The sequence below is a fragment of the Trichosurus vulpecula genome, chromosome 4 (genome assembly GCF_011100635.1).
Source record: "Trichosurus vulpecula isolate mTriVul1 chromosome 4, mTriVul1.pri, whole genome shotgun sequence".
NCBI classification, from domain to species: domain Eukaryota; kingdom Metazoa; phylum Chordata; class Mammalia; order Diprotodontia; family Phalangeridae; genus Trichosurus; species Trichosurus vulpecula.
The window spans coordinates 299,265,054-299,291,312 of NC_050576.1; the positions used below are offsets into that span (position 1 = coordinate 299,265,054).

General features: G+C 38.1%; 1 protein-coding gene across 1 annotated transcript in view; it reads right to left on the reverse strand.

Annotated features, from left to right (window-relative positions):
- Positions 1–26,259, reverse strand: part of LOC118846132 (cytochrome P450 20A1) — a 41,920-nt gene that overhangs the window by 14,651 nt on the left and 1,010 nt on the right. The window contains exons 2-9 of the mRNA XM_036754369.1: positions 22,726–22,775; positions 20,086–20,252; positions 18,589–18,734; positions 15,805–15,972; positions 11,607–11,685; positions 5,960–6,075; positions 2,647–2,701; positions 33–153 (exon numbers count right to left, since the gene is read on the reverse strand). Coding sequence (XP_036610264.1) covers positions 33–153; positions 2,647–2,701; positions 5,960–6,075; positions 11,607–11,685; positions 15,805–15,972; positions 18,589–18,734; positions 20,086–20,252; positions 22,726–22,775 — 902 coding nt within the window. The remainder of the gene's footprint in view (positions 1–32; positions 154–2,646; positions 2,702–5,959; positions 6,076–11,606; positions 11,686–15,804; positions 15,973–18,588; positions 18,735–20,085; positions 20,253–22,725; positions 22,776–26,259) is intronic.

Genomic DNA, 26,259 nt, shown 5'->3' on the forward strand with positions numbered 1-26,259 from the left:
AATTATTTCTTCTACTTTTTCTGCATTTTTACCTGAGCTGATCAATTTTCTCTTGAGTAACTGGACCTTTCCCAAGAACTTGGTCTAGCTCTTTGTGCAATTTCTTCTGGACATCTTCTGATGTGGTAAGAAAATAGACTGCCCACATGCATACTAGGAAAGAAACAGTGGTAATGATACAATGGAAGAAGCAACTTCTTTTGGGGAAAGAGGGGGAAAAACAGGAAAAGGATCTACTTGCTTGCTTTATTTTTTTAACTGATAAAGAAGATGCAGAAAAGCCAGGCCAAAATAAAATCATGAGCTTTGACTATAACAGTTTAATAAGATATGCTGAAAAGTTGATTGAATGGAGAACATGATTATGAACAGAATGTTGCCAAAATGAGATTCTACAATCTGGAATCTTTCTTGAAATTGGCAAATTAAACTAAATCTGCTAATTAAAAAACTGTCCTGGGTAAAATAGTGATAATAATAAACGTCGTCAAATATGCAGGCTGGGGGAGGATTATCAGAGTCAATGGTTATTTCTGGTTCATCATGTGGAACATGAGCCCTGTTAAGACTACAGATTGAACTCATAGGAAGCTGATTTGTAAAGCTTAATTTTTAACAGGAGATAAAATTAGCACAAAATCTGTGATTGATTGTGCAATGAAAGAACTCTCATTTGTTTTTACTGGATATGTGAATTTATAAAATTATCGCTGGCATATAATGGAAACATCCTTGGGGGGGCAAAATGATTCATCTATTTGGAATGGGGAAATGGGTTGATTCAGAAATTGGCCTAGCACAGGTTTGACATAAAACTGGAAGTAGTTGGCATTCATCTTGCCAAACTTTACAAATAGTAGTTAATGTTTTCTGGAACCACCTTTAAATGGAGCTTGGTGTAAGTTCCCACCCAGAAAGAATGCCTGCTTTGAGGTGGAAAAGAAAGAGAGCTTAATTTTATTCATTAGAGGGAACAATCACATCCTACAATCTCTGCACAGGAATAGTGCAGTTCAAAGAAATGTGACCACCTGGTAGCAAAGCATACCTCTTCTTGGGCAAGGTCTAAACTGACACTGACCCATTTTTTTATTGAGCTCCCCTTTTTCTTTTGCCCTGGGGTCTTCATCTGGTAAAAATGTTTCCCAGTTTCTAGTGCTACATTCTAATTTCCTTTTGGCTGACTTGTGGGCTTTTATGCTAATTTAATTTAAATATAATGATAACTTCCTATACTGTCTCCTGGTTCACTTTCACCTAATTTCAATCAATCAACAAACATTTATTAAGTGCCCACTATGGTCCAGGCTCTGTGCCAGGTGTTGGGAATACTACAATAAGATTCTTAGTGGTTCTCAGATATGACTTGGTGCCTGTAGCTGTTACTGCCTGAAATAATTTCAACAGCATGGCAATTCTGGTTAAAAATTCATTATCCCTGATTCTTTTTTTTCTTTACCTGAAGCCAAAGATCACAAATATGAATATCAGTCATGTACTATATATTATTTACTATTTTTACCAAATGTGCCTCTTTACTGAAACTTTTCTTGAATAAATGACAGAATTTTGATTTTTATAATTTATATATCACACAGATTATACAACATGCTGAATTCAATATTCAGTAAAGATCTCTACATGTGGTAGACACTCAAAAAATATTCTGAATGGCCAAATAACATAAGGTCAAAAGCAAAGGGTGCCTTTCATAAGGAGAACAAGTAATCTTAAAATATTAGATCTTTTGTACAATTCTAGTCAACCAGTCGGTGTATGATTTACAAATGTTAACAATTATGACCTTCTAAATGGAATACAGTCCAACTTATTAAAAAAGCCTATTCAAAAATAACAGACCCAGCTACAGATATTATTTTGCAAAATTTGTTTCCCCATCTTGACTTTCTTCTTCAGTACTTGGATAAATTTCTCAGAGTCAAAACCCTTCTTTTTTAACTTAAGGGCAATATTCACAGGACTTAATGTGGTCATATTCTTCAGATGTAAGGAAAATCCCCTTTGAATAGCAAGAGATTGAATGCAATCCATCATTCTATAGTTACAAATATGATTTTAGGGGCATTTTCCTTACCTTCTTGGATATTCAGTATATGAACATTTATGGCATATGAATGAACAGTAGCCCTAAAAATGAAGAGGGAAAACTGAAACAAATCACATATTTTGGAGTGAAAGTATGTCTTAAAGTCCTTCAAGAAAGGTTCTATTTCAATTCATGATTTCTGTGTCCTACATCCTCTCTTTGGTAAACCTTAATAATAGCAGGCTGGGATAAGAGTCAAAGAGAAAAGTATCAGCAGCAAATTGAAAGGCTTGCTGCTCCAGTTGGAGAGGTGTCAAAAAGCTCATTTTAAAAAGCATGAACTAGAATTCACAATCTGTGAAGCTGGGTCAAGACATTTATAACATTTTGCAGTTGCAGAGGAATGCCTAATTTGGCTGTGGATGTAAAGGTACCTGTGTGCATCAATTTCTTTAAAAAAAAAAAAAGTAAAAAATAAAGAAGGATGAAGGAGGGCTGTACAAAAATTAAGGAGACTGTCACTGAATAGCTGACTAGCTTTTGGATAACTTTATCCATCCTTATTTGATTATCTAACCAAAAGAAAACTCTTTACTTACAGTTAGCAGTTATAACACATCCTGCTAGAGAAAATATCATGCTGTCTTCTAGGATCTAGAAAATATAACAGTTCAGAGAAGTGGAATTAAGACGTTTAAGGCTGACCCACATTAGGCCACGCTACATTAAATTAAACTGGAATGGCACAAAATAGGGATAAGAAAAGGAAAAATCATCATGCTTCTTCATTCCTTATTCTGGCTTCACTTACCTTAAATACTCAATTTTAACCCCAATCACTTTAATGATTTGCTATCCATTGTCCTATGCTATCCAATGCTCCTATGACATTCAGAAATTCTCAAACCACTAATCTGCAAGACTGGGTAACCTCTCACCATCTGATTGCCTTTCTCTTGGACTGCTGAGAACTGCTAAAGAAAATCATAAAACTGCACTGATATTACCAACGATAAATTTGCTAGATAATCTCAGATGGGCACTCATTGCTGTTTGACAAACTTTCTTATTGCCTGCCTATTTCATTTCCCATAATGACTGTTCCCACTCACTTCCAACTCCTATACTTACAGCAGATGACTTTCATTGAGATTAGAAGCTATCCTAAGGAAAATTCCCTGCTTCTTCTACTTCTCAGAAATTCTGAGTATCTTCATAGAAAGTAAGATCTAGAAGGGACTTTAAGAGGTCGTCTACTAGACCAGGAGTCATGGACCCCTTTGGCAGTCGGATGATGCCCACGGACCCCTTTTCAGAATAACTTTTAAAAATATATAGAATAAAGCTACCAAGAATTACAAAAGAAACTAATTATACTGAAATACAGTTATCAAAGTATCCAAAAAAGCAAGTTCATGGACCTCAGGTGAAGAACCCCTGATATAGGCCAACCCATGCCTAAACAAGAATCTTCCCCACAAAAATCACTAACAGAGTCATTCGGCCTCTGCTGGAAGGATCTTAGTGACATCCTGATGTAGCCTTTTGAAAAGATCAAATCATAAGTTCTTCCTTACATCAAGTCCAAATTTGCCTCTGCAGCTTTTTGCCATTTTATGTCTCTGTAGGGCCAAGCAGAACCAAGCTCTTCCACATGACAGCCTTCCTAGTATCTGAACACAGCCATCACGGTCCCCTCCAAGCCTTCTCTACTCCAAACATTCTCAGCTCCTTCAAGTTCATTGAACTGATCCTCTCCCACTTGTCTAGTTACTTCCTAAAATGTGGTGCCTCTCATGCAACACAGAACTCTAGATGAGCCCTAATGCCATCAGAATATAGAGTGAAATAATGACTTCCTTTGTTCTGGACATGAGGCTTCTCAATACAAGGTAGGATATCACTAGAATTTTGAGTGGTCATGTCGTGCCATATGCATCTTTCAGACTGAGTTTGAAATTCGCTGAAACCCCTATGTTTCTTCACAAAAATTGCCACCTATGACTCCTCTATCACATTTTCTGAAACTGGTATATTTTGAACCCAAGTATAAAACATTCATATTATTAGACTCAGTCCATAATTCTAGCCTTCTGAGATATTTTTGGATTCTTTCTTTTGAATCACCTACCTTCAACTACACTAATGATGAAGTCAATCAATTCACAAATATTTATTAAGCACTTGCTCTTTATTAAGAACCATCCTGGGCCCAGGAAATACAAAGACAAATTCAAAAAGTACCTGCCCTCAAACAGCTTCCATTTTAATGGAGGAAACAACATGTACATATATAGGAATATCCAAAACACATATAAAGCAGGTATAAAGTGGAAGGGAGGGAAAGGTGCAAGCAGCTGGCTGTAGGGGAAGGAGGACCAGGAAAAGCCTCATGTGGGAGGGTAGTATTTGTGTTAAGAACCAAAAGAATCCAGGGATTTCAAGAGGCTGAGGTAAAGAAATCAATCCAGAAATGAAAGATGAAATGTTGTACGTGAGGAGTGACAAAAATGCCGAGAGTATGTAGGACTGAATACAGAGCCCTGGAAGTTGTCTGAACTGAACCTATGAGTGGTGATGTCACCAAGCGAGAGAATAAATGAATGGATGATTAAAACGGCATTTATTAAGCGCCTACTACGTGCAAAGAGCTGCAGAGACAAAAAAAAAAAAGCAATAAAGTTGCTACTTTCAAGAAGCTCACATTCTAATGGGAGCAATGTTGAGAGCATATAGAGAAAAGAGAAGAGGTTCTAGGACTAAGTCCAGGGTATACCTACACCTATGAGACATGACAAGGATCATCACTGTGAAAGCAAAAGGGCACTGCACCAAACTGGGGAAAATCTGGTACTTTTGCTGCTTCAATGATTGCTGTGGACAAAGAATTCATCATTTATTGGCCCACGCCTCGTCACACTTTGGATACCAACAACAGTAGACCAGTGGTCATGTACTCAGAACCTTTGCAGTCCAGAAGAACACGGTGACATTATACTTTGCTACACGGCCTTTGAGAACCAAGGGTTAACCCCTGAGCAGTGCTGAAATTTTGGAATAGGATCTCATGGACGGACTGAGTTTATGTTTTTAATAAAATAAATACAGTTATAATGAAGCAAAAAAAAAAAAAAACACCTTGCCTAAATACTGTGTTGCCTTACTTGAAGCAGTAAGTACCTAGTTTATCATAGGTGTGACGCTGGGGCAGGTCACTTAACCCTGACTGCCTCAAGGTTAAAAAAAAAAAAAGTATATTATGAGCTGTACTGATACAGTCTTGCTGGCCTTAGAGTAATTTGGTTCTTTTCCTTATGTATAAAGTCTTTATACTTTTCTGACATGTCCACTCAGTCTGAGAAATGGCCCACAGGATGTAAATCATATTTGTGTTCCCTTATAGAAATAGCATCTGGAATAATCTGTCAATTCTCTGCTATGAAAGCAAATAGTGCAGAAACTAGGGCAGTACAGTCATTCACAGGGATCAGCAAGTGAAAAGACAGGTCGTCAGACTGAGCTGTGCACCTACAGTTCAGAACCAATGACTTTCCTTTTTCTCCGAGGACAGGCCCATTTCAGAGTCCTCAGACTCTCACAACATTGTCTCATGGCAAGAACTGAATCGTTTCAATTCTGTCCTGGATCATGAAAATGTAACAACAAAAGCTTGTGTGTCAGTTACAGGATAGAAAAGCACAGCTACATATGGCTATTTAGTTGCTGATAATCTGGTAAATACATAATAACTTCAATTATTAGTTCCTTTAATAAATACTTACTAAACACCTGAGCTAGGGACTGGGAGATAAATATAAATGAAATACGGTCTCTGCCTTCAAAGAGTTTGTAGTATAATGGGGAGATTAAGCTACACACACATAAGTATATAATAAAGAGAAATAGAATTACCTGCTTGTCATTCAGGTTCCCTTGTAACAAGGAGTCTATGAAGACATGTTGATTGAAGCTTCTTCCTCTTCGTTCCTTTATGACTTTTTTGAAAACTGATTCTATTTCCATTAATGCTTAAGAAGAGATACAAAGAAGTGATTTTCAATTAAATTTAATTCAACAAAGGTTTTAGGGATAAAATCTATTTATTTGCTGCTTGATTGATAAATTGTGTTTTGATACAAAAGATATTTCCCAACCATCACCCACAAAGTAAATTCCCCTGAAACATTTATGCAACACTGGTGAAACATGACACTTTCCACTTTCATAGTTTGCTAGTTGTTGACAGAAAAGAACAATGCATGATACAATTTTAATAATGCTGCAGCAACACTGTTTCCATGTATGACCTAACTTTTATTGCCTTTTAGTCATGTATCTATTCACTTACTGAAGTGATGTACAGTGCTCTTTTGACTTTACCTTCTTCATTCTGCATCAATTTAAGTTTTCCCATGTTTTTCTGAATTCTTCATATCCCTCTTGATGTAATGATATTCTATTACTTTCATATACCACAGAATATTCTACTACCCCCAACAGTTCAGCAACACGTTTTGTTTCTGACTTTCTGCAATAATAAACAGTGCTACTTTTGCTTTGATCATAAATTGCTATATCATCAATGTTATGGGAAGCAACCCTAGGTTCTTTAAGTTCATGATGCCACACCATAAGCTTGGGAAGGTTCTACCATGTTGAAAAACCTTCATGTCTAGCCCTAGCAACACAATGAGTCAGTTTTTTTAATTCCCTAAATTAGTTTATTTATTTAGTTTTCAGCATTGATTTTCACAAGAGTTTGAATTACAAATTTTCTCCCCATTTCTACCCTCCCCCCTACTCCAAGATGGCGTATATTCTGGTGGCCCTGTTTCCCAGTCAGTGCTCCCTTCTGTCACCCCACTCCCCTTCCATCCCTTTTCCCCTTCCTTTCTTGTAGGGCAAGATAAATTTCTACGCCCCATTGCCTGTGTATCTTATTTTTTAGTTGCATGCCAAAAACTTTTTTTTTTGAACATCTGATTTTAAAACTTTGAGTTCCAAATTCTCTCCCCTCTTCCCTTCCCACCCACCCTCCCCCTAACAAGTCAAGCAATTCAACATAGGCCACATGCGTATCATTATGTAAAACCCTTCCACAATACTCATGTTGTGAAAGACTAACTATATTTTGCTCCTTCCTAGCCTATCCCCCTTTATCCAATTTTCTCCCTTGACCCTGTCCCTTTTCGAAAGTGTTTGTTTTTGATTACCTCCTCCCCCATCTGCCTTCTCTTCTATCATCCCCCCTTTTTTAAATCTTCTTCCTCCTTCTTTCCTGTGGGGTAAGATACCCAATTGAGTGTGTATGGTATTCCCTCCTCAGGTCAAACCTGAAGAAAGCAAGATTCTCTCATTCCCCCTCACCTGCCTTCTCTTCCCTTCCTACAGAACTGCTTTTTCTTGCCACTTTTATGCGAGATAATTTACCCCATTCTATCTCTCCCTTTCTCCCTCTCTCAATATATTCCTCTCTCATCCCTTAATTTGATTTTATTTCTTTTAGATATCATCCCTTCATCTTCTACTCACCCTGTGCCCTCGCCGTCTCTCTCTCTCTCTATACACACACACACACACACACACATATACATACACATATATACATATATATATATATATGCATATTCCTTTCAGCTACCCTAATACTGAGGTCTCATGAATCATACATATCATCTTTCCATGTAGGAATGTAAACAAAACAGTTCAACTTCAGTTAAGTCCCTTGCAATTTCTTTTTCTTGATTACTTTTTCATGCTTCTCTTGATTCTTGTGTTTGAAAGTCAAATTTTCTACTCAGCCCTGGTCTTTTCACTGAGAAAGCTTGAAAGTCCTCTATTTTATTGAAAGTCCATATTTTGCCTTGGAGCATGATATTCAGTTTTGCTGGGTAGGTGATTCTTGGTTTTAATCCTAGCTCCACTGACCTCCAGAATATCATATTCTAAGCCCTTAGATTGCTTAATGTAGAAGCTGCTAGATCTTGGATTATTATGATTGTGTTTCCACAATAGTCAAATTGTTTCTTTCTGGCTGCTTGCAGTACTTTCTCCTTGATCTGGGAGCTCTGGAATTTGACGACAATATTCCTAGGAGATTTATTTTGGGGGTCTTTTTGAGGAGATGATCTGTGGATTCTTTCCATTTCTATTCTACCCTCTGGCTCTAGAGTATCAGGGCAGTTCTCCTTGATAATTTCTTGAAAGATGATATCTAGGCTCTTTTTTTGATCATGGCTTTCGGGTAGTCCAATAATTTTAAAATTATCTCTCCTGGATCTATTTTCCAGGTCAGTGGTTTTTCCAATGAGATATTTCACATTGTCTTCCATTTTTTCATTCCTTTGGTTCTGTTTTATAATATCTTGATTTCTCATAAAGTCACTAGCTTCCACTTGCTCCAATCTCATTTTTAAGGTAGTATTTTCTTCAGTGGTCTTTTGGACCTCCTTTTCCATTTAGCTAACTCTGCCTTTCAAGGCATTCTTCTCCTCGTTGGCTTTTTGGAGCTCTTTTATTTGAGTTAGTCTATTTTTAAGGTGTTTATTTTCTTCAGTATATTTTTCAGTATTTTTTGAGGTCTCCTTTAGCAAGTCATTGACTTGTTTTTCATGGTTTTCTCGCATCCTTCTCATTTCTCTTCCCAATTTTTCCTCTACTTCTCTAACTTGCTTTTCCAAATCCTTTTTGAGTTCTTCCATGGTCTGAGACGAGTTTATGTTTTTCTTGGAGGCTTTTGTTGTAGGCTCTTTGACTTTGTTAACTTCTTCTGGCTGTATGGTTTGGTCTTCTTTGTCAGCAAAGAAAGATTCCAAAGTCTGAGACTGAATCTGGTTGCGTTTTCGCTGCCTGGCCACATTCCCAGCCAACTTACTTGACCCTTGAGTTTTTCAGTGGGATATGACTGCTTGTAGAGTAAAGAGTACTTTGTTCCAAGCTTGAGGGGATGTGTTGTTGTTTTCAGAGCTATTACAGCCAGCTCTGCCACACCAGCACTCCTCCTTCCCCAAGAACCCCCAACCCAGACTGGACTCAGATCTTCAGCACTCCTGCTCTGATCCGCCACTTAATTCCTCCTACCAGGTGGGCCTGGGGCCAAAAGCAACTGCAGCTGTAGTTCTGTAGCTGTCCCACCTCCGCTGCCCCCCGGTCCATGGCTGAACTCTATCACCCTGTCCCCAGCAGCTTTTCCCACTAACCTTCTCTATTCTCTTTGGTGTTTGTGGGATGAGAAGTCTGTGGCTCACTGATTCAGGGCACTAGGGCCCGCTCTGCCCGGCTCTTGGTCTGGTTGGTCCGCATGGCTCACACTGGGCTCTGCTCTGCTCTGTTCCCAGCTCCGTACGCGATAGACCTCACCCAGCAACCATCCAGGCTGTCCTAGGCTGCAGCCCTGCTTCCCTCTGCTATTTTGTGGGTTCTGCGGTTCTAGAATTGGTTCAGAGCCATTTTTTATAGGTTTTTGGAGGGCCTTGGCGGGGAGCTCACGCTAGTCCCTGCTTTCCAACCGCCATCTTGGCTCCGCCCCTAATGAGTCTGTTTTTTGAGGACAAATTTAGTTAACTACAAAGAGGCACATGGTTTGGAAAATTGGGACCAACACTCAAAGTGAGAATTAGACCTATTTCTGTAAGGGAGTCATTGTTTTGAACACATCTTCTACCATTTTGGACTAGGCCTATGCAGGTATAAGTGTAAATACTGAAGAGCACATGAACAAAATCAGTGTGAAGAGAATAAGGAAAGCTGTCAGCTGGGGAGTGGGGGGAAAGAAAATCTTTTCATCAAATAACTTAGATACATTTCTGACATTCGATTAACCAAAAAACATAACACCAAAAGCAATTCCCTAATGGATAAGTGGTTAAAGGACAGGAACAAACAACTCCCAAAAGAATTACAAATTATTTACAAGTATGTAAAAGATTTTTCCAAATCACTAATAAGAAAAATGTGTATCAAAAAAACCCTTCATGTTTCATCTCATACGCAGCGAAATGACAAGGATATCAAAAGACAGAAATAGGGAAAAGTAGAAAGAGAAGCACACTCATATACCTGTGGACTGTTCCAATCATTCTGTAAATCGTTTTGGAGAAATGATTAAAAAAGAGTGACTGATATATCACTCTCTCTGTCCCAGATCTCAATGGTAGCCATATGCCCTATGGAGGTAAAAGACAGAGAGAAAGGTCCCACATACTCCAAAATACTTATAGCAACTGCTTTTGTGGTACCAAAGAATTGGAAATAAAGTAGATACCCACTGATTAGGGAATAACTTAAGTTTGGTACATGAATTAATGAAATATTACTGTGCCATAAGAAAAGATAAACAGAAAAAGTTCAGAAAGGCATGAGAGGACATAAGAACTGATGCAAAGAGAAGCAGAATCTAGAAAATAATACAATGACTTTAACAATATAAACAAACAAAAACCAAATTATATATTATGTATTTATAATGACCAACCTTTCCCAAGGGAAGAGATGACAAAATGCACCTCCTTCCCTTCTTTACAGAGGTGGAGGGGACTGATTTGGAATACTGCATATCTTGTCAGACACAGCTAACAAGTCTGTTGGTTTTGCTGAACTGTGTTATCCTCTTTTCTTTTTAACCTCTGTTACAGGGATGGATTTGGGGTAAGAGAGAGGGATATACTTGGAAGTGAAAGTGATTTAAAAACAAAAGTTTATCAATAAAAATTAGAAAAGAAATTTTTAAATACCCTTTTGATAAAATATTAAAGGGCAGTAACCAACAAGAACCAGATAGCTAAATTTGTTATGTCTAAATTCAGATCAAATTGGGATCACAAATAAGAGCTGGAAGGGATCCTAAGGGTCATCTTGCATTTTTTCCCCCATACCTATAAGTTCCTTTATAAATTTTAAAACTAACTGTTTTTTCCAATTAATAGAATTTTTTCTTTCCCTGCTACCTCCACTCTAATTGAAAAAAAAAAAGAAAAGCAAATATATATAAGTCAGCAAAATAAATTCCTTAATTGGCCATGTCAAAATATTGTGTCTCTTTTTGTATGTTGAATCTTAGGGGTCATCTTATTCAACGCCCCTCATTTTATAGTTGATCTTACAGATGAGGAAACTGAGATGTATAGTAGTTATGTGACTTACCCAAGAAAACAGAGACAGAACCAATTATTCAAGGGGAATTTGTCATTCCAGCCCTTGTCCCACCCACATATCAGTTATGTCTAGCATACAGATACCAATAGATATAAAATAATTACACATTTGATTTGTGAATCATAAAACAGACACTTCTCATGGAAAGAACACACAGGTCAGTGATGCATATGAAAGAGAAAAACTACCAATTTTTTTTTGACCTCTCAATGTGTAATTAAAGGAGGGAGTGCTCTGGCAATGTGAAGGTTCTTCTACATCTAAAGTAACATTATTTTGTGTAAAGGCTCTAATTTAATACTGTGCCTAATGTCACAGATGGAGTATAAACTACAATTGGTATTTGTTCAGTGTAATTTCATCTGGTCACTGGAAATGCATCTGAGAATCAAAGAAACAAACCTACCTTCTTCATACTGCTTTTTCCGGGTTGTACTTTTGTCAAGTGACCCATCCAGGAAACCCTTCCCAATCTCAGACCACACCTGACAAAGAGAAAACTAAGTTATAAACAAAGTCGGCTTAAGGCAAAACAGGATCAAGTTGCTTGTGAAAAAACTTGCAAATATATTTTAAATCTCAGTTAAGCTGCTCTTCAAATAGAATAAAATGAACTCTCAAATATTTATGATATTGGGGATGAGCTATGAAGGAAATCTATACATAATCACGAATTCTCTTTTCTATACATAATTTCAACTACTTTCAACATAAAGCCTTTTCCTCATAGATACTATCTTTTGAAGCCAAAGATCCAGCAAAAGCGGGAGCAGGAGTGGGGGGAAGAAGCAGCAGTGACAATAAAAGATTCGGATCATCACTAAAAACACTCACTACACTGTCAATGTATAAAACACCTGGGAGTATATGAAGCTGAGGCGTGGGATGGGCTGTGCTGAATGTAGTCAGTACACAGTAACTGGACTGCTAAGCCAGTGATTGAAGAAGACAAAGCGTGTCTTCTCAATGACAGAAAGTAAATAAGAAAAAGCACAACTAAAATTCAAAGCAAGTAACAGTTCACTTAATGATGAGACAGAATAAAAAAACAGTGAATGAACACTCCATGTATTCAAAGGAAACAGATTTCAATTAATTTCCTAGTTTCCAATTGGTTTAGTACCTGTCCTAATCACATGTATGTCTTTCAATTCAATAAATATTTATTAGGCATCTACTGTGTGCCAAGCACGGTACTACATCCTGGGGATATCAAGAGAAAAACAAAACAGTCCCTGCCTTCAAGGGTCTTTCTACTGGAAGAATACCAACTGTATCGAAGCAAGCATATACAAAGAATCACAATGTAATTTCAAGAGGGAGAGAGTGCTGGAGAAGGGCAAACAGGAAAGGCCTCTTGGAGGAGGTAGCACCAAAGATGTACTTCAAAGGAGATTAGAGATTTCATAACAAGTAGACAACAAATAAGGGGACTCCAGACTTGCAAAGGCAGGACGGCATAAGATGGAATGTCACAAAGGGGGAGAGCTAAAAGGCCAGTCATACTAGAATGCACAGTGAGTGAAGGCGAGCAACATGTGTCAAGGCCAGACTTTAAATGCCAGGCTGGGGATTAGGTATTTTGTCCTAAAGGCAACAGGAAACCACTGAAGACTTTCCGAGTATGGGATGACATAATCAGATCCTTGTTTTAAGACTAAGCATTTCTTAACATGACAAAACAGGAAAATTATAAATACTGGAGAAGTGGGAAAATTGGAACACTAATTCATTGTTGGTGGAGTTGTGAAATGAGCCAACCATTCTAGAGAGCAATTTGGAACTATGCCCAAAGGAGTATAAAACCATGCATACCCTTTGACCAAGCAATACCACTACTAGGTCTGCATCCCAAAGAGATAAAAAATAAAAAGGAAAAAGATCTATGTATACAAAAATATTTATAGAAGCTCTTTTAGGCAAAGAATAAGAAATTGAGGGAAAGCCCATCAATTGGGGAATGGCTGAACATGCTGTTATATATGATTGTGATGGAATATTATTGTGTTTTAAGAAATGATGAGCAGGATGCTCTCAGAAAAACATGGAAAGACTTACATGAACTAATGCAAAGTGAAATAAGCAGAACCAGGAGAAGACTGTATACAGTAACAGCAATATTGTATGAATAACGTAGCTATTCTCAACAACACAACGATCCAAGACAACTCTGAAGGACTTATGACGAAAGGTGCTGTCCATTTCCAGAGTGAGAACTGGTAGAGCCTGAATGTAGATCAAAGATACTTTTTCTTTGTTTTATTTTTCAAGGGCTTTTTTTTGTCTGTGTGTTTTCTTTCACAGCCTAACTTACATGGAAATGTGTTCTACACATGTATAACCTATGTAAAATTGCTTGCCTTCTCAACAAGGGGGGTAGTGGGGAGGGAGGGAGAGAATTTGGAACTCAAAATCTGAAAAAAAAAAGAATGTTAAAATTGTTTTTACATGTAATTGGGAACAAATAAAATATTAAATAAGCATTTCTTGGGGAATAGGACTGGGGAAAGGGCAGCTAGGTGGCACAGTGGATAGAGTGCTGGGCCTGGAGTCAGGAGGACTCATCTTTGTGAATTCAAATCTGGCCTCAGACACTTATTAGCTGTGTGACACTGGGCATGTCTCTTAACCCTCTTTGACTCAGTTTCATCATCTGTAAAATGAGTTGATGAAGGAAATGGCAAACTACTCTAGTATCTTTGACAAGAAAACCCCAAAAAGGGTCATGGACAGTTAAGACATGACTGAAAATGACTAAAAACAACAACAAAGAGTGGGGAGGGGCAAAGGTAGGGGAGTTCTGAAGACAACCGTAGTTTCCCTCCTCACCCTAGTCAAAAGCTACAGAGAAAAGAATTTCAATTCTCCTGCTTACAGTCTAGTAGGGAAGTCACAGGCTCTTAAGGAAGACCAGCCTTTATACTGGTTCCCAAATGCCTCTAGAATAAAAAACAAATTCATCTGTTTGGCATTTTAAAATGTCACAAACCAGGTTCCAGTCTTTTTCAGGCTACTTGCATGCTACTATCTTTCACACTCTCATGTTGCAACCAAAGTGGCCTATGCACTGCTCCCTTTCCCTTCTCTCTTCATAAGCTGTGCTAATGCCTAGATGGTTCTCCCTCCTCCCCTCTTAGAATCCCTATTTTGGAGGCCTATTCTGATCTCCTCAGTTGTGTGGGGAAATGCTTTATTATATTTGGAAAACTTACTGATTAGTAAGCTGTTTGAATCCAATTACCTGTGACTAGAGATTGTTTGTACCCAGAATATCTTCCTGACCTCAACAACTATCTAGGAATGCAGGAGAAAGCTACAAGGAATTTTGGTCCCCACGTTCTGGACCCACTCAGAGTATTTATGTTTTGTGTCATCACACCCACGTCTTGCTTTGGGTCCACCCAAATTTCACTGAATGGTTACATTTACTGATATCCATCTCATCAACCTCGTTTACAAGCTGACCTTTCCAACTGTGTGTACCCATGATCAGTGTAATGAATATCCAGTTGGCTCTCCTCTGCCAAATGACCAAATAAATTTATTTTTAAAGCTTTTTTAGGTTTTGGGGTCTGCTCTCATGACCCACAATTGCTAATGCTCTTTTTGAAATGAAATTAATTTGAGTTTCCTTTGTACATATTTCATATTTACTACTTTGGGTTCTCGATATATCTCTCCCCACAGAAAGGAAGTTCCTCGAAGGCAGGGTATGTTTTGTTCCTTTCTATCCCTATGTCTATCAGTGCTTAGTTCGTAGCAGGCATTTAAAAAATAACCTGGATGACTAGAAGGATGGCCCAGTTCAAGAGAAATGGACAATTCTGAAGGAGGAAATCTGCGATGAAAGACAAGTTCTATTTCAGATTAGATGAGTTTGAGTTGTCAACAGTACATCCAGGCATTGTGGGTTTAGAGTTTAGGAGAGTGATAGGACGAGCTATGTAGATTTGAGAACTTACCACACAGAGATGATAAATTAACCAATGGGATCTAATGAGATCACCAAAGGAAAGAGTACAAGGAGAAAAGAGAAGACTTAGGAAGACAAGACCTTCAAAAATGCACATATTTAGTAGGTGGGAAGAAGATGTTCCAGCAGAGAGTGAAAAGGAACCGGTAGAAAGATATGAGGGACACAAGAAAGAGTTGTGTCCAGAAGCCAAGGGAAGAAGGGGAGATGGCTGACAGGGTCAAAAACTACAGATGTCAAAAGAAGTCTGAGAAAAGACCTAAACTGTATTTGACCTGGACGCTATCTATTTAGACTAAATTCAGAACATCCAAGGTAATTCACTTTGTTCAGAAACAAAGTTAGGTACCTGCTAAGTTTTAAAAGTTACCCTCAATTTTGCATTTTAAAATATGAATGTAAAGAAGATTGGGGAGGGGGGTGGTTTGAATTGTTCTTTTCTGCACAAAAGGACAAAGCAATTTGGTTCGTTTCTCCCCACCTTCCCTGCCCCCCATTTCCCTTTAATGAACACAGTGATTTTCTGTACAACAGAACTTGAGAACATTCCTCTGTCTACACTGAGGTAAAATAAGAAACATTTCCTATCTACACAGACATAAAACAAGGCTGCATTTTACCGTATACTTACTGTGCTATGATTCTTCCGAAAGCGAACAACCTCTTGATCATCTTCAAAACTACTACCCAAAGCCATTTGTGTAACAGCCTTCATGGCATAGCCAAGCATGTGTTGGCAAAGAGGCACATGCTGAGATTCTGGGTATGAGAGCCACTTTCCTAATAATTCTTCTGAAAGCTGAAAACAGAAGAGAAAAACTATTAGGATCATCTCCTCCTGAAAATTTTTAAAATAAATTTTATTGGTACCTCTTGGTAATATTATCTTCTCTCCCCATCCCCGTTTGAATTAAATAAAAGTAACAATAACTGGTGATGCATTAGTTTGACAAGGTAGGCGAAATGACTCCAAAACCCTCCCCACTCTGCTGAAAGCTCTCTGGGCCATTACAGATTTTCAGTTACTTGGAGCTGGACTGCTTTCAGTGAGTGAACTTTTCATTAACATTATTATAGTTATGGGCCAACCATTCTTCTGGTTCTGCTTATCTGGCTCTGCAGTAGTTTATATCAACTTTCCATGTTTCTCTAAATTCCTCCTAGCTGCCATCTGCTACTATACAACGCTGTTCATGTAGCACCTTCTATGTAGGGAGCATCCTGTTTTATACTTGAAGACTGAGCTCCCTAAGGTTCAGCTCCCAGGGCCTCAAGGTACTCTGAGTCAGCATTCCTAAAATTACAGCTCCTGGGCTCTCAGGGTATTTACCTTTCACAGTCAGCCAGCAGAAACAATCAGCTCAAAGCAAAGGTATTTACTGAAATTGTAGTAATAAATCATTCTTCCTCTAAGTGTAGAGTACCCTCTACTACAAATACACCATATCAGTGGGAAGAGGGATTATATAGAGAAGACACCAGCACAAAGCGAACAGAGGCAGCTCGGTCCTTATACTTCTGACAGTGCAGGACCCCAGTGCTGCCTTTTCTTTCCTTGGAGTGTCTTTGAGCTGTGTCTCTGCAGGGCTCCCTGGAACTGTTCTCTGCAGCTCAACCATCAATGGCCTCTCCTGACTCACAAAGCTCCTCAAACTTCACGCCTTCATTGTCTTTCCTGGGCTTTCTGAATCTGAAGGGTGGCTGGGTGCAGTGTCTCCTACCAGGTGAGTAAAGACACCATGGCTGATGGGGTTGGGGGAGGAATTCCCTTCCCCCTGCCAGAGAAATGAAGAACGATTCCCTTTCCATGGCTGGATTCTTCTTCTGTACCTCACTTTCCTGTTGACAGTCACTTCCCAAAGCTGTCTCCTGTCTCAATTCATTTCCCAGAGAAGTGTGTTTTGGCTTATTTTAAGGGATTTGACCAATCCTTTCCTCTCTCTAATTTTGGCAAGCTTGAAGAACTTCTACATACTACATAAAGGGGTAACAGCATGTGGATGCTTCTTTTTACTTTGTTTAAGACCTTAATACCTTGCTGTCTCTATTATCTACTCAAAATCTGGACTGGGGGAAAAAAATTGTTCAAAAGTCCTAATCAAATCCCTGTCCACTACATTCAATTATTTGTATTTCATAATTTGTGATTCCAAATGGGCCTCCATCCAGTTTCCAGGTCTTTGTTACTACAAAAGTGCTACTATAAACTTTTTGATATATGATTATTGATTGATTGGGACCATTTTTCCATTTTTTCACTTCCTTGTGGTAGTCATGGGTAACTGTAACTGAAGTAGAATTTAGGGAACGCCCTGTGTTTTCCTAGTGGTTCAACAGAGTTACATGGTACAAATTTCATCCCCAGGCCCAACTTTGAAGATGCAGGCTCCATTTGGAAAAAAGGTCAGGCTTTTTCAGCTCTGTGGATCTTTGGGGTCCTGCTTTGCTGATGCTAAAAATATGGTATGCTTCATGGGTCACATCAAATGTGACCTTTCTGCCCCAGGAAAAAAATAGGCAGTGCACATGACTGTAAATCAATAGGCCCTGGAAAGAATGAAAAGAGAGCATATGGAAAGAACACATATAAGCACATACTGGTGATAGAAATAGTACTAAAGTCAGTAATACACTATTATTTTATGCAGCAAAGCTGAGTAGATGGGCAGAGCAGTTGGGGTATGGGTCAACTGCTAAAAATCAATGTAAGTAATGTAAATATAAAATCCAAAGCCAAGGGAAACCTAATGAAGTTAAAAAACTCAGAGCTATCAGGGTTCTTCAATGTCATCTAGTTCCACACCCCCGGGGAACTGAATCCAGAGAGTTAAACACATCTATCAAGTGAGAGAGCCAGGATTTCAACCCAAGTGTTCTGCCTCCAAATACAATGTTTTTTCTGAAGTTGTCAAGGTCAATTAGCTAAACTGAAAGTATCAAAAAGCACCCCAAATATATAAATGCTTGATGTACAGAAATTTTTAAGGGAATCAGCATACATACTTAATGAGGCAATTAACAGCTTTTACCATTTTCTTGTTTTATTCCTTGAGCAAACACCTAGCTCACAAAAATAAAGCATCCCTACACATCTTCAATATTAACCATTTATCACACTCACCCATGACAAATTCCCACAGTTACTAATTTTCTTTATATTTTTCATTTAGAATAGAGAAAAGGCCCTTGATCCTAGCTTGTGTACTTGAGTGTTAGATTTAAAAATTTTTTTTTCATAAATACAAAGATTAAGATAAGCAATGAAAGGGAATGATAATAATTAGAACAAAAAGTCATTTATACGGGTTAGAAATGCAGTTACTTTAAAATTTCAACTACTTGAGAGACAGCTATTTGTGGAGTTATGCAATTTATATCTACGTAAAACCTAAGCCCAAGTTATATGTCACCTTACCTTGACCATGATAGCAAAATTACTCTGTAGAGACTGGTTCACGCCATTTTCATAGAGTTTTTTCCTCATGTGATTCTCAACTGCATCCCCACCGAGACCAGACTGATACCTTAATAAAGGCTTTAGCATAGTTTCAAAAGGATGTGCTGAAACAGACAAACATAATACTTTTAAATAAGTAATCGAGACACTCACTTACAGTTCTGCACAGACCAAAAACTTAAAAGATAAAATACTGCAGGTTATAACATGACCATTTTTTCCGTCAGCTCTCTCAATTTTCTTTCCCAAGACTGAAGAGCTCAAAATGGAATGGAAATTGGCAAGGTTATTGGAACGTTGACTAGAAATCCATTTATGAAGGCTGTGTCAAATGTACTAAGTTTTCTTCATAAGTGATCGAGAAGTCACTGTAGCACAACAATAACAAAAAACAAAAATGCTTTACAAATTTTAAAAGGAATTGAACAATCTGAATGCAAATGCTCAATGGTTAAAAGGATTTGCCTCAATTCAAAAATGAATTAAGAATTTATCTTTTTTTTACTTCCAAATTTACCTACACTTAAAATTACAATTACGGATCTCACCCAACTAAAACCTAATCCAAAGTAAGAAGTTTGCTTTGTGTCTCCAAGTACACTGCTTTTGGTGGGTAGATGATCTTTACCCTCATTAATGTCAGTAATTATTACGTTGAAATAACCACTATAGGATCATTATAATATCATTCACTTTATATAAATTTGTTTCACCAAATTTTTAAATTAAGGATCAATAACATAGGACACTAATTTGTTCATACAACTAGATAACTTGATCTTAAGGAATTTTCAGATTGCAGTAGCAAAGTGCAGCTTTTCTCTATTAGACATTATAAATTCCCAGATAAAAATAGAAGGGCAGACAGAAGTTCTGAGAATTACAGATGTTAAATGAAACAGTTCCCAGACACAAGAAAAATTCCCATGATTTGAAAAAGGAAGGGGAAAGGAAAGGAAAGGAGAATGCAAAAGCAGATATCTGGGAATGCTGCAAAGTTATAAAAATGATGCAAAAAACATGGCCAGAAGTATCTCATACAGCATGCCACAGATTTGACAATTATCTTAACTCTTTCCTTTCCAAAAGTTTTCGATTCAACATATTGAAGAATTTTCCCCCAAAGGGAAAAGTTCTGATTTTATAAAAGAAATATAAATTCACTTCTTAGATAACTTTCCTAGGATACATCTATTCACATACTAAACTAGTATAATAAATACAAAGTATATTTGCAAAGTACCTAAAATAACGTTAATTTTTATAATACAACTATGAGTATGATTAATACTGTTGATTCTCATTTTCAGAAATGACCAAACTAATGTACAAAGTCATGCATCTTTGATTTTTAGTTTAGTGTACCAAACTCTCTCTTTTATGTAAAAATACACTCATTACTTAACTATGGGTTAAAAGTAAATAAGAAATAATAAAAAAGAAAATTAAACTTACATGTCCTATTGGGATTGATATGTTGCCTTAGTGCATCAATACTGCCCAAACTAACCACAAGGCGCCTGCCAAACCAGAAAGACACTACTGGTCCATATCTCTCATGGAGATTAACTAGAAATTCATGTAAACTTCCACTGTTTACAATATCTGGAAGATTTCCATCTCTGGTGGAAAAGCAAAATTTGGAAGAGAAAAACAGTTGATTTAACTTATTAGTCTTGGAAGAATTGCAAAAGTAATATAACCACTATTGTGCTATAAGAAATGATGAGTAGGCAGATTTCAGGAAAACTTGAAAAGACTTACATGAACTGATGCTGAATGGAGAGAGCAGAACCAGAACTCTGCACACAGTAACAGCAACATTGTACTATAATCAATCATGACTGACTTAGCTCTTCTCAGCAATACAATGATCCAAGACAATTCCAAAAGACTCATGACGGAAAATACTATCCACATACAGAGAAAGAACTATGGAGTCTGAAGGCATATCAAAGCACATTTCTCTTCACTTTTTTTGTGGTTTTTCCCTTTCATTCTGCTTCTTTTTTTCACAACACGACTAACATGGAAATATGTTTAACATGATTATACATTTATAACCTATATCAGATTGCTTGTTGTCTTGGGGAGGGAGGAAAGGAAAGAAGGACAAAGAAAAAGTTGGAACTCAAAATCTTATAAAAAATGAATGCTGAAAACTATCTTTACATGTAATTGGAAAAAAAATAAAATACTATTTACTTAAAATATTTTTTAATTAAAAAGTAATATAACCAATTCTGCACCTTCTATGCTCTCAAAAAATAAGAAAGGTCTAGACAATTCAACATCAATTGGCTTCAGGATATGATTTTGTATCCTGGGGCAGCTGGTTCCTCTACTATATTCTAATCTCTACCTGAAAGTAAAGGTGTAGGTTTTAGATTACTGGGCCTCAAACAATGGTTGTGAAATTGAAAATTGATTTGTAATTCTATTTTGCAAAGACTTAAAGATAGATTAATATTCCCCCTTGCTGTTCCTTACCCTTGCCAGGTCACTTAGGTCACAATTCTATTGGGTTTGTACTTCCACCCTTATCTTTTGACTTGTACCTCCCATCTTGTAACTTCACTCCTCTACCCACATTCAAGAGAGACTTGCTTAACCTAAAGGTCAACCTGATTCAATCAAAGCTGATGTAGCCACTCCCAAATTCCACAAATCAGATGTCTGTTTATGATTAAGGGGCTTTAGAAGGGGAGGTCCAAATGATGTAATGTCAAGCTGATCCAAAGAAGTTACACCTATATCACTTAAGGTTTTGCTCTGTCATCCTATATAGCCTTATAAAACACCTGGTAGCCCTCACTCTCACTCAGGATCTTTGACTATCGAGGAGTCACTGGCCCCATTTATTGATTACTGTTAGCCTAGTTAATAAACTGGTCCTGCTCTGATCTTAGCTACTTCAGTCTACCTTCATTTCCATCCAGACACGGTCTTTGTGCTTCAGATCATCAGAGACAACCAAACAGCTCTATTTAACATAATACCATCCCACCAAAGACTCCAGCCCCACAAAAGAGACACAGATCACAACAGGATCCTAGTGTACTAAGAACAGAATAGCATGTTAACCCTATTCTGAACCAGTTTCTGGCCTTAGAAAGGGCACATTAGTGATATCTGGAGGAGAGCAAAGGGTGAAACAACTGTAACTACAAGAGCAATCTCCTTGGGTGACATGGTCCTATGAAACACCCTAAGCCACATCAACACGTCAGGTAGAACAAATGGTAGGGTGGGAAAGAAGAACACTGGCCTGGACGTCAGTGGATCTGGGTCTAGTCTTAATTCTCACTTGATCTTTTGTTTCTTCACCTATAAAATGAGAAGGCCGATCCATGAAATTTGTGTAAAGGTGCTCTCCAGTCCTAAGATTCCGGGATTGTCACAGGAAGCAATTGATTCCACCTGCTAGTTCCTATGAAAGCTGCTTTCAGGAGGATGGGTGGGCAGGGCACCACTAGGCTTTCCTGATAGGCCATTTTGTGCCTGGGATGGCCTCTCCTCTGGGAGTACCACACACTCCCATGGTGGCTAGGAGCCAAGCAGAGTGCTACATATGTACTAAACAGCCCCATTTCTGCACGTGCTTATGTCCAAGGTACTGACATTTTAAATCTGTAATTAAATTGAAGCGGTTCTGATATTCTGGGAATTTCAACAGTTAAAACCAGATAACAAAGTTACCCCACAACTCTTAAGCTTCCCTATTCTATTCCAATATTTATTTATTGTGTATTCCATGCTGGGAAAGAAAAATGAAGAACATTAGCCTGAGCAGTTCTTTTTACTTCTTTTCCTTCTCATGTTTTCCCCTTTCTGCATAATCATTACCCTGAGTAAGAGGAAGAAGGATAGCATGAAGTACTATCCTTTGGGTATCAGACGGACCTCTTCAGGTCTTTCTAGGATGTATTTTGCTAACTGATAAAGGAGTAAAGAGAAAGACTGACAAAGGAATGGTGGCACCTACAGACCTAACAAGAATATGAAAGAAGATGATAGGCTTTGGAGCAATGTACTTCTCTTCCAGGTAATGACTACAAGTTGACTACATCTGATGCCAAAGGAAGAAGTACTTACTTTTCTTCGGTTGGAGCAATCCCAGGAATACCTGAAGCTTGTCTAGAAGCCTAAAAAAAAAAGTATTTGCTTAAGTACAACAAACTACTCTGCTTACATTGTATAATAATTGCTAGCACTTGATGATCAGCAAGCATTTTAATAAATGCTAAATAGCACTATGCTAAGCTCTGGGAATGCAAAGACAGGCAAAAATGGCCCCTGCCCTCAAGAAGGCCACATGCCAAAAGGGGAGACAACATGCAAATAACTATGTACATCTAAGATGGTTACAGAGTGGACAGCAATTAATATCAGAGTAACCATGCAAGGCCTTCTGCAGAAGGTAGATGTTGGGCTGAGAACTGAAGAAAACCAAGGAAGCAGGGAGGTGAAGATTAGGAAGGAGAGAAGTCTAGGCGTGAAGGACAGCCAGTGATAAGGCACAGAGCTGGAAAATGATGCCAGGTGCAAGAAGATCAGTGTTGCAGGATCAGAGGGTAAATGGAGGGGAATAAAGCATAAGAAGACCAGAAAGGAAAGGTTGTGATGGACTTTAAATCCAAAAAAAAAAAAATTTGTATTTGTTACTGAATGTAATAGGGAACCAGTAAGTTGGAGGAGTGGGTGTGACATGGTGAAGCCTATTCTTTAGGAAAATCACTGACAATTGAGTGAAGGATGGACTGGAGTCAAGTCAAATCAATAAGCATTTATTAAGCACCGACTATTTGCCAGGATGTCGTTGTTTGTCCTTTATTCTCAAAGAGGACCATGACATGAGGGAGGTGATGGCATGACATGCAAGTGAGTTGGATTTAAGTGAGGGAGGGCTGTGCAAAGTCACCAGCCTCACTTTCTCCTAGATCAGAATAACTGGAGATGACCCATTCTCCAAGTACTGTGCTAAGGGGCAGAGTAGAAAGAGACCTGAAGCACAGAGACCAACCTGGAAGTTACTGCAATAGTCCAGACATAGGGTAATGAGAGCCTGAAACAGGCTGGTGGCTGTTTGAGTGGAGAGGAGAGGCAAATTGGAGAGATGTCAAAAAAAAAAATAGAAATGACAAGACATAACAGACTGGAGAGGTGGAGTGAGTTCAAGAAAGGGTCTGAAGATGACACTGATTTTACTAACCTGCGTGATTTCCCTCAACAGGAATAGGGAAGTTCAGAAGGAGAGGATTGGGAGAGGAAGATGAGTTCTGTTTTGGTCATACAAATTTTGAGAGGTCTACAGGGAATTCAGGTGAAAATGTCAAAAGGTAGTTGGTGATGGGAACCTGGAGCTCAGGAGAGAGCTGGATATATCAAACTCTATTGATTAGGGATGGAACTGATGACATCACCAAGTGAGACAGTACAGGACAAGAGAAGAGGGCTCAGGACAGAAATCACAGTGGTCTCCTCTGATTGATGCAACATCTCAGATCTTTTACTAAGCTTAAAAATATAGCATATATACTGAATATACTGAATAGAAGATAGGATTTTTATTTCCCAAATTTGTTTTTTTCTTGTGTAGAAGAAAAAAGTTCATCTTGATGTCACTTGCTACTTTGACACAACATAATTAAACTAAAATTTAACTTTTAAGGGAAAGCTATTTTGGGTTGTCAGAAAGTAACTGATGTGTCAAAAAAAAAAGAAAGAGATAAAAAATCCAAGTGTCTTTTTTAAAAGTATACAATTCCTTTGACTTACATGATCCACAATCAGTCTCCCTCACTTTAGCAACAAAGAAAAGATTTAAATTTCTCTCTTTGCCCAAATTAAAAAATGTTTTCATCATTTGCTTGGCTTAAAAAAAAAAGTTCAAGTGTCTGATCTTTTTATTTCTCATATGGTTATTTTGATGTATATAATAAGATACCCATTTCTTGTCCACATGTTCACACAGTACTGACCACAGCAGCTTAACAGTCAGAATTCTTCAGTACAAGGATACTAATGAATGTAAGCTCCTTGAGGGTGGAGGCTCTTTTTCCTTTTACCTTTGTATCCCCAGTGCTTAGCACAGTACTTGTAAATTGTAAGAGCTAGAAAAATAATTACTGAATTGAAATGAATGAACAAATAATTCTAAAATAAACTGAATACATCATACTCTGGTTTAACATAATTCAGCAAATGTTAACTCCAAAGAGTAGATAGGTAAAAGCACTGCCACGTGGAAATTGATCAAATCAGTAACATACAATTTGATTTTATTGTGGAAGAAGAAAATTATTAAAAATGGAAAAAGCAAAACAAACAACCCTCCTTTCTTGCTACCTTCAACAAAAGGGATTTCCAAACATGTTATATTTAAGCATATCTTTGCTTCTCCTCCTAGGGCACTGATGCTTTCAAAAAAATTTCACTAGAACAAAAGGTCATTACAATTTAAAGACTATTTTGCAATAGGAACAAACCTTGACCAGGCCTCCTGTATTTGTAGATTTTGGGTGGTAAAAGTAAAGCTGCATATTCTTGTACCATTCATTTAGCTTGCTCTGAAATGAAAGTATGCCCCCCCCCCCACCTTTTACCTTCAAACAGCACAATTACTTGAAATGACTTATGAAACAATAATGCATTTTGAGCTTCTTAGATGGCACTTACTAACAAACATTTATTGAACATCTACACTACATGCAAGACCCAGTGTTGTGGATACACGACATACAGTTTTTGTTTTAAAAGGGCTTACCTAGGGAGTCAGGGCAATTGGGTTGCACAGTGTGACAGAGTACTAGGAAAACCTATTTTCCTGAATTCAAATCTGGTCTCAGACACTTACTAGCTGTTTGACTCTGGGCAAATCATTTAGCCTTCTTTGCCTCAGTTTCCTCATCTGTAAAATGAGCTGGAGGAGGAATGGCAAAACACTCCAGTATCTTTGCCAAGAAAACCCCAAATGGGGTCATGAAGGGCCTGACACAACTGAAAACAACTTAACTACAAAAGCTGGGGAGTCAGGATACCTACACCAAACATATAATAATACAATGTAGCATATGCTAAACTCAACATGAGTGCATTAATCTTGGCACGGAGACCTCTTTCATGCACCTTCCCAACTGCAGTAACTTACAATGACAGTGTTCTCTGTACTCTCTACTCCAATCCAGACACTCATTTTCTTTCCTCTGAACTATTGCCAATAGCCTTGAAAAGGTGTGCTGAAATGGATCCAGTCTCTTCCCCTTTCCAAATCATCCCCCAGAGAGAGTTGTCAAGTTGATATTCCGAAGGCAGCGGTTACAACCATTTCACTTCCCTGGGAGTCCTACTCAGGTTTATTTTTCCAAGTTGATCAAACTTTATACTCCTCTCCATGCTCCGTCATTATGGCTAAACTGACTGGTTGTCTCCACATTCCCTCTAGCTGGCCTTTGGGCTTTTGCACCGGCTGCCTCCACTGGATAGAAAGTTTGTAACGCTCCCCCTCCTCACCTCCGCCTCTGGCTATCAAGGCTCAACTCACGTGTCAAAAGGAGGACTTTCTGGATTTCCCCAATTATTGGCACCCTCTTCCCCCCCATCACTGTCCTTTGCTTTTCTCTGTATCTC